General features: G+C 32.4%; 1 protein-coding gene across 1 annotated transcript; it reads left to right on the top strand.

Annotated features, from left to right (window-relative positions):
• Positions 1–1,258: 1,258 nt before the first annotated feature.
• LOC119642338 (inhibin beta A chain) lies at positions 1,259–8,322 on the top strand. The gene is made up of 4 exons (XM_038041469.1): positions 1,259–1,352; positions 3,242–4,349; positions 4,416–4,676; positions 5,577–8,322. The coding sequence occupies exons 2-4, from the start codon at positions 3,548–3,550 to the stop codon at positions 6,122–6,124; spliced, it is 1,611 nt and encodes a 536-aa protein (XP_037897397.1). The 5' UTR covers positions 1,259–1,352; positions 3,242–3,547; the 3' UTR covers positions 6,125–8,322.
• The last annotated feature ends 1,266 nt before the right edge of the window (positions 8,323–9,588 follow it).

The raw sequence follows: 9,588 nt of genomic DNA, 5'->3' as shown, positions 1-9,588 counted from the left end.
TTCGGGTCAACCCGCGCACTAGCGGCTTATAAAAAACGAGTGACCTGTTATATCGGGATCATTTCCTGAATGGTTCTAATCATACTTGTCCGTCTGCTGTTTTTCCGTTAATTTTTGTATTCAACTTACAATTTTTACGACGCATTTTTTGAGATATTTTCACGAAACACGGTACCCTGATTTACGTTAGGCCGAGCCCGGAAACTCTTCACAATATATGGCTTTATCCTGAAAAAGTCTTTAAATGAAACTACAGTGAAATTTTTGAAATATTTCGACCGCTAACTACTCACCATCACACTAAACTGATGTAAAAAATTTGAATTAACTAGGTCATACCTCATATATCCCATATTTACGAAAAGTAAGGGGTTTATATTGGAAAAATGTCTAATTTTTAACATTTCATAGCGAAAATTGGTCCACGTCAGTTATTTGGCATGGAAATCAACTCTGCCAAGTTTAGGACGCATGAGTGCATTTTTTGTTACCCATCCCCTAAACGATTTCTCATGCATAGTATCAGTAAGCATTTACGTGGCAACGAAGATTAAATTTTAGTAATTTATGATGAAAGTAGTTGCGGAATAACGATGTCTTCGAGAGGAGAATAAATTTTAATAAACTTGGATCATGTCAGTTCACATTTTCAACCTGCTCTCATGTAAGGGCTTATACGAAATATATATGGAAACGATGGTATAGGGTGCTTTATCAAGAAAATAACTGGAGAAATGTAGTGAGCGATTTATGATATAATAGTGCAATGAACTTTATAATAAAAGAATATTATAGTGATTTTGATAACTTTAGCCAAAAAATTAACCCAAAGCATATTTTTAAATTATGGTCTAAAGCGTCATTCCTGCCAAAGAGGTCTACTATCATTTGACAAAAAGCGAATCAAATAGTAGAATTATAAAAAGTACACAGGGGTACACATCTTTCTTTGGAAAATGTGTCCGAAATAAAATGAATGATGTAATTTCACTCAAAACTTAAATCAAGCAATTCTCTTCTATTCTTTTACTCTTATTTTCTCTTGACTAGATTTGTATTGAATAGTTTTATTAAGGTAGAGAGCAAAATGCACATACTTTTATATATATGTATAGATATTTCTTATATAAATGTACAAATAGCAACAAGTCCATTGCGACGCGCTCTATTACACTCAAATTTCCCTTTAATGCTTGTGATAGGGAACCACTCAATTCAATTGTATAAAATAAATTCATATGCTTCGAAAGGTAACAAATCAAAGCATTACTTGAATCTCGGCATGTCAATAAGTGTTCGTGAAATTGAAATTCTTGCAATTGATGATTGATTTTTATAATTTCTAAAGAAAGGTAACTCGTGCGGAAATATAAAATATAAAATTACTTTGCGAATTTTGCTCCGTATCGTCTATTGTGCCTACCTTTGTATTGGCGGCGTAATCGTAGAACTGCACATCAAGTGCTGTACTTATTTATTATAATTAATATATAACAGATTTTTTTATTTTGGTTACACAGTGATTATAAACACATTTAAAGAAATTAGTGCTAATAAAATCAGCATATGTGCGTAAGGGTGATGCTTAAAAAAATCATCATAACTTTTTAACGGTTAAGATGCTTGCTCTTTATAGCATGTTTAGCTGTAAAGGTGAAAAGGAAAATTTCGAATAGTTTCTGCTAGATGTCCTTGTCAATTATTGCCATTTTTAGTTGTTCACATCTGCTTTTACGAAATCTGAAGTTTCAAATCACTTGGCTTCAATCCTGAGATTATATAATTATCCGCCATTTTTTGCGTACAGTTAAACGTTTCCTCAAGTAATAGAATAGCTAGTAAAAAAATTCGCTATCTGAAAATGCGGAAAAAAGTATAATTAGAGAAACGAAGGTCAATATGTGAATTGGCTTAGAAATTCCATTCCGGTCTGCAAGTATTCGTACTAACCGTATTGTTTTTACATAATTTTGTGTATTCTTAATTATAGAACTTGTAAACTGCGGAGGTGAATTAACCATTCGCCTGTTTGCGAAAGCACAATAACGATATCAATGACTTGCCTTGAACAAATATAATTAAAAACTAGTCTTCCCGCTATTGCGGAGTGCAAAAATCAGTTTGTTTATTTTATGATTTACGCATGCATGAAGCCTGGAAGAAGCGGTAAATTTTTTCGACTTCTTTTCCCATTAAATATCCTTCAATTCAACTTCGAAAATCGTCTAACTCAGGCATATGATCAAGAAAACCTTTGCAAGTAGAACGAAGCATTGATTCCCAGTGCAACAGAAAATTTGAAAATTTGACTCCAGAAATATCACTACATTGGATAACTGTAGCCATCATTACTGACACATTATTGCTCTCACTAGAAACTTTTTGTGTATAACTTAAACGATGTAAAAAGAAAGCTTCAGGTAATAATTGTAATTTCCTCCTTTCGCACCGACAAATAGTATGCATGTTTTGGAGTATACAATTTTCGTTGTTGTGTACTGTCAAATAAGAAAATTACATTCCCCGAAAGTTGTAGATACTAACCACGTTCATATAAAAAAAAAAAAAAAAATCCGAAAAAACTAAATTTCGATACTCTCTCTACTAGAAAATATATGGAAATGGAAATTTTTATCGTGTTATTTGTTCTCCTTTAGCCGATTTGACCAATTTTAAAATTCTGCCAGCAATAGCTGGTGAATGGGAAAGAATATTTAACAATGCCATTTAAAGTCTTAGAGGTAAATGAATCAGTAGACCAATTATTCGTCTCCAGCTAAAAAGGTAGTTTGAGATTTGCCTAAGGCGATGGGCATTAAAACTTGAAATATGGCGAACAAAGATTTCTTGCTTGCTACAGTCAAAGATGTAAACCGGTATTGAAAGACTTCAGGAATCGAAGAAAATGTTGAGCAGTAACTTATCTTAGGCCTGGCTAGAATAAACTCAATAGTTTTAAAGATACACTACATATATAAACTCATATATAATCTAAATATATATTCTACCTGCAGAGAGTGCAATTTCGACATAACGTTTTTTTTACATTACACGAGTTGAAACGCCGACCTCGAAACGAAAAATTGGTCTAAACTTTTCAAATCGTCATTAATGACAATACAACGGTGATAATTGTGTAAAATTTGTAATGATATATATGAAAGCTGGTTTTAGTTTTTAAATTTTAAACATTTATTAAAAGCTTAATAATTAGATGTAAATATTGTTCTTGTGCTTCCAGATTGTTTGCTGCATTTAATATATTCAGAAATGCTTTCCGTGTGAACTTTTCCAGATTATTCTTCAGTTTCAGTAAAAATTACTACGCATAATAATTCCTTCAAAATTAATATATTCAAAAATACCTATGAATTTAATGAAACAATGGACAATAGAAAAGCTCTTAATGCTACCCAAGAGATAGTAGCAAATCATATATAGCAAAGCCGATTAAAAGTAAACAGTCTTTGAGAAAACTTTATTTCATAAAAAATCTATTGATCACCGCGGGATCCTTCTCCAGAAATTAAAAAAAGGCTATTGAAATATGACGAAATATTTCATAGCATTTGTATTATTTACTTTTTTGACCTTCGAAAACAGACATGTGTACAGAAGGCTTCTCGTGAAATCTCATCCAAGCACAGAATTTGTGAGACAACGGCATCATGAGAAAAGTAATGAATCAATGCCCTACATTTTCCATTCCCATTTTCATCATGGTCAGGTGTCAGAATATGAGATAAACTCAAATGAAGCAGAAGAGGGCCATGTAGAGGATTTAGCGCCACAAAAACCGCTGCAGATACCCCATAATATGGACAGAAAGATTCAACATTTTGCTGGACGCCAAAAGCATTTGCATGCTTTACAAAAAGAAAATCATTCTACTTATAATGAGAGAAACATGAAAAGTTCACCACGAGTTTGGCGACAAATCAAAGCCAATTACAAGAGTAATGCTCATGTCTCTGCAGCGTCAAGTAAAGGAAAACCTTGGATAGAAAATGGTGAAATCCCATTCGACGTTATTGATAATCGATTGCCGAATGTAGGGGAGGCAAAACAAGTGGGAGAAGAACGAGATCCTCGCTGCCCGAAATGCGAAAGCACTCGCAAAGTTGCTCATGTAAGCGAAGAAGAACTTACTCAATTACGTATTGAATTTGTGAAGCAGCAAATCTTAGAAAAACTGCGCCTCAAAGAACGTCCTAATGTTTCGGCGGTGGGTCTACCGAAACCAATCTCTGAAGGAGTAACTATCAACGACGAACATGGCTCTGTGATTGAAAAAGAATTCGATGATTATTATGCTAGAACCAGTAAAAAATTTATTTTTCTACAAGTTGGTAAGTCTAACAGAAAAGGAGAAATACATTAGAAGTAATAACATTCATCTATTTTTAATAATTTAGAAAAACGTGAATGTAGTAAGTTCGGCTCGCAACTTTCCATATGCTTCTCATTCAAGATAGACGATGCTGATGCTGATAGCTACGATGTTAGCACCGCAGTTTTGTGGCTTTTTAAAAGCCATCGCCAAAAAAATACGAAACGACAGGAGAATTTATTGAATCAAATGATCATCGAGGTGTCAGAGGTACAACAACAAAAATTAAAATCAAAATTTTTACCAGTAATCAAAACCATAGCTATACAACCGGTCAATGTGCACGGTAAGTAGATTTTTTTTTGTACGTCAAGAGCCACTCAAGGCTTATTTATTGTACGCTCTGGTGATTAGCAGGAGTTAGAGGTAGGAAGAGTTAGAGAAAGGAGTTAGTATTTGTGAACATTCGATTTAAAAGTGGAAATATTAGATCCGGTGTGAAAGAGCATTCCTGGTAAATTGACCTACAGGAGGCAGGTCGGTTAAAGAAAGACGCCTCGCGGTCGTGTGTCGTATGTTATGCAGGTTACTCTAGAAGGAATAGTTGGGAAAGGCGCGTCGTCCTGTGATAGGACTTATTTAGTGGGCAAATCTACTTTATCTGTGCAAAACTCTTGTCTTGACGTATCTGTAGATAAGCATATAAGTACAGCACAAATTACGCCAAAGCTCAAAATTATCGAGTCTTTTAGAAACACTCATGTCGCCCATGATCACCTCAGCCTTCCGGTGCATGTGTTCGAGGATCCGCAAGCAAAATTGGGTAGCTCTGCCTACAAACAAGCTCTACTTTAAGTTCCCATGCCCAAAACATCAGGGATTGCTGATTCTTTTACGTTGACTACATCGAAGGAGAAGGGTTATTAATCACTTGTTTATTACGACGAGAAAATTTGCAATTTCACGATTAATATAGATAATCATTGACGAAGGAAACTACATTTGTTTGAGTTTACATTAAACTTATGATTTTTCGAAACAAATCCGTGGTAAGATTAGTAGAAGCAAAGAAAGACGTAGTGGGAAGACTAAATTTTTTACAAAATTCGAGTTGATCAATAGCGCATTTATTTCTCCGATTCTTGGACGGATCTGTTTTAGCGATTGGCTTAGAGTAAAGAGCGAATAAATACGCGCGAGTAAATAATATTAATATTACCAGAATATTTGTTATTTTACTTTGTAGATGAATGGTTAAAAATTGATATTGAGTGGCCAATTAAGCGTTGGTTTGGTAATCACGACCTTAGCCACCTAATACAAATTACATGTCAGCTTTGCGACATTGGATCCATGGAACAAATGATATCAACCAATAAGGCTTACCGTCCGTTCATTATAGTCGATACCCAGAACAGACGACATCTAGTGCGACCAAAGCGCAGCATAAATTGCACAGATGGCGTGACTGAGTGTTGTCGTGAAAAACTTTTCATAAACTTTGATGATATCGGCTGGGGTGATTGGATTATACACCCGCGTGGTTATGATGCTTATTTCTGCCGTGGCTCTTGTAATTCTGTAGCGAGTGTGACCATGGCCACATCTCAGCACAGCTCAACTCTTCAAAAGTTACTCAGCCGATCAGGCAATAGGCGTAAACATCTTGAACTAGTGCCATGCTGCACGGCCAAGCAATACTCTTCATTGCAATTAATGTTCATGGACAGTAACAACACAGCCACGCAAAAAACATTCCCGAATATGGTTGTGGAGTCGTGTGGTTGTAGATAGCAACAAAGTTTCAAAATTTCTTAGTTCCTAAGTTCATATTTCATTCTGTGTATAATTCATGTTGTAGTTGCCGTAACGTTTGGAGATCTACTGCCGTAATATTTTTAAGGTCTTCCGAAATATTTATGTACGTAAGTTAATTTACATCACGTAATTTATTTTTAATTAGTTTTATAAGAAGGTTTAAAAATAGATCTATCTGAATGATATATTAGTGTAGACCAACTCAAATCAAAGCTATCATGTTTTAGATGTATCATGCGAAGAAGTTAGCTATAATAATAAAACGGTGCGATATTATCAGGCGTTCTTATCTACTATTTATTATGCAAAAAGGAACATAAAAATTCAACTGCAACATTTTTAAATGATTAATCCGGAGCCTAGCCATCATCTACTTTTTGAGCTTTTTGAGGCGACGAATGATGGTTGAATGATCCACATTGAAGTGGTCGGCCAGCATTCGAGTTGTCAAGCTTTCGTCGCCTTCTACGGGTGCCAAAAGTCCATGATTGTCGAAATCCGATGGTTGACCTCTTCCTGGCTAATCTTCGAAATTAGTATCACCAGAATTGCAACGGGCAAACCATTCCTTGCGTCAACCTTTGCTGATTATGCTCTAGCCGCAAAGGTCGTTGAGATCACGGAATGATTGATACTTTGTACTTTTTCTCAACGTGATGCAACGTAATATGATGAATGTGTATGCGATTATCGACACGCGTTTTCATGACGTTAAAGTAGATGGATCTTTTCATTCATAAATTTATAAAATATTGCATATTTTTATTAAAATATAGCACGTCAACAAAACGCCTACTAATTATGCACCAATCTATAATTAAGCTTTGCACTGTCAAGCGCCGTAATAAATAATAATTTTAAAATTTCTTAAAATGTTATTAATATATTATTAATTTAATAACTTCTTAAATAAGTTAACATTGCGGTGATTTTTTATCCACAAATGGGCATATAATTTTGCATTGCTAGGAATGTAACAACAACTAAAATATTAGAGAAACGTTGTGAAGAGGCAAAGCCGTCCCATCGTTTTGCTCTCACTTATCTTTCGTTCGGGTAGGAAGTAGTAGAACTAAGCCATAGTAGGTAGCAGTAAGTTAAGATTAAGACAGTGACTTGGCGGCATGATAAGAGCATCTCAACTGAACACTGTCATTATCAGTTGAGATCCGGCAAGGATAGAAAATATCAACTTTTTTCTAGAAGTCAAAAGGATAGTTTCAGTTTCGAATAGCTTTTTGCTTCTCTTTTTATTTAGAGCAGTGGAACAGAATAGTCGACTGTTATTTAGAATAAATTTTCAAAAACGACGTAATCGGGCAGTGGACCGTTTATTGAAAAATTGAAGGAACAAAGTTCAATTAAAAATTGTGCCCTTTATTTTATTGTATCCAAATAAACGGTAAGTTTCAAGAATCCTATGGGGAATGTTCTCGGAGATAATATGGGAAGCACAATTGTCAAATTGGACTAGCTCGATGTGACCATTCACTCGAATTTTCAGGCTCTCACTAGTTTGGATTAAGATATAACGAGTTAAGATTGGCGTATCTATTATGGCTTCGGCTGGCTCAAAGAGATTCCAGACGGGTGTTTTGGAGGTTTGATTCAACACATTTTGGTTTAAAAATATTTTACAACTATAACAGAATGTACGCCTGTTCGCTATGCAGTCTTCGAAAGGATGACTGGCGAACAATTTCAATAGATGCTTTCTACGAACTGGCAGGAGATACAGCCTGGCAATTGTACGACATAAATACATTGAGCTTATGGCGTTGTATCTTTATTGTTACCCGAGAATAACGTCGAAACAAACACTCACTACGTGGAATATTTCGCAACCGGCCGTGATTTATTTATTTTAAGAAAAGTTAAATATTCCCTTAACGAAATTTATTAATTGCTTTCTATTTCATTTTTACTAATCAGATCAAGCATACTAAACTTTTACATTCTCTAAATATTTTTTACAAGGTTGCAATCAAAATTACAAGTAAAATATTACTAATCCCAACAGATTGGCAAGCGGGACATTCTTGATTCTTATTCAGGTATATTTCAATGTATTCCTTCTGGAACACATTATTGCGTGGGGTGACAAATAATTTCTCAAGATCATACTCTGTCAATCAATTATTGGGCAAATCTGATTGGGAAGAGCTGTTTCCGTGACGGAACGCCACATTTATAAAGCGTAGTATATACGGTAATACAAAAACTAAAAACGAATCAATTAGAGTGAGTTTGTGTATCAAGACAATATCAATGGAAGAAAAAAACAAAGCGCCACAAAAAAAGCGAAGCAAATAATTCTTACTGGAAAGAAATATATGCGATATTTGTGTACGTGCGCAATAATATTATATTTTGTAAATATAATTTGTAGATATTTATAATTAAAGATAACAAGATAGATAGATGTTATATTTATATACCTCTACAAACAAAAAATATTTACGAAAAATATGTTATTAGTAATCTCTAAAGAAAGAAAAATAAAAAAAAATGAAAGTTACAATTTAATTTATAATATATTAAAAGGAATTATTATAATAAGGTATTTTTTAATTAATTAACCAAATATAATATGACATTAAATTAAAATTACATTCTAAAAGTTATAATTAAATTAATTACATTTGATAACATTACATTAAGTCAATTTTTTAATTACATTTATTAATAAAATTTTTATTAAATTACTAAAATTATGAAAAATGATTTACTAATTTTAAATTAATAAAAATTCCATTTACTATTTTATGAATATATATTTGTATATATATATTAATTAATTAAAACATAATTAATTAAAAAAAGTAATTTATAATATATTAAAAAAAATAATTTTATATTAAAGGAATAATATTAAATGAACAATAAGATAGTATTTGTTATTTTAATTTAATGATTATAATTAACTGTACATAGGTTTGTGTATAAGCGTAAAATTTTATTTGTATTTGTATATTTGTATTAACTAGTTAAAACATAATTAATTACAAAAATTAATTTATAATATATTAAAAAGAATAATTTTATATTAAAGGAATAATATTAAAAGAACAATAAGAAAGTATTTGTTATTTTAATTTAATGATTATAATTAAATGTACATAGGTTTGTGTATAAGAGTAAAATTTTATTTTAAAGCTTTTAATTTTGTACTAAAATTGATAAGTTTACTATATTATAATTTAATAATGAAATGATCGAAAAAATGATTGATTTATAAAGTTTTATATTGGCTTTAAAGTTTATTGTTTGTTTAATATATATGTAACTTTTTACAGATTACTGAACTAATTGGAAAATTATTCTATTACAAAAAAATTACGTTGTGTACCAAGGTTTACTAAAAAAATTTTAATTATTTGAAAATGTCGATTTTAAAAGAGTTAATAAATTTTGAAATTTATTTTGAAAATTATTTTGTA

Source organism: Glossina fuscipes, unplaced genomic scaffold (assembly GCF_014805625.2).
Source record: "Glossina fuscipes isolate IAEA_lab_2018 unplaced genomic scaffold, Yale_Gfus_2 222, whole genome shotgun sequence".
In the NCBI taxonomy this organism is placed as follows: Eukaryota; Metazoa; Arthropoda; class Insecta; order Diptera; family Glossinidae; genus Glossina; species Glossina fuscipes.
The sequence above is the reverse complement of the archived record's forward strand: the minus strand, read 5'-3'. Positions and strand labels throughout refer to the sequence as shown.

What these genes read in the sequence shown, in the direction of transcription:
- LOC119642338 (XM_038041469.1), top strand. Translation starts at nt 3,548, where the DNA reads ATGACGAAATATTTCATAGCATTTGTATTATTTACTTTTTTGACCTTC. An exon ending in ATTTATTTTTCTACAAGTTG is followed by an intron (nt 4,350 to 4,415) that starts GTAAGTCTAACA and finishes TTAATAATTTAG; the next exon opens with AAAAACGTGAATGTAGTAAG. An exon ending in ACAACCGGTCAATGTGCACG is followed by an intron (nt 4,677 to 5,576) that starts GTAAGTAGATTT and finishes TTTACTTTGTAG; the next exon opens with ATGAATGGTTAAAAATTGAT.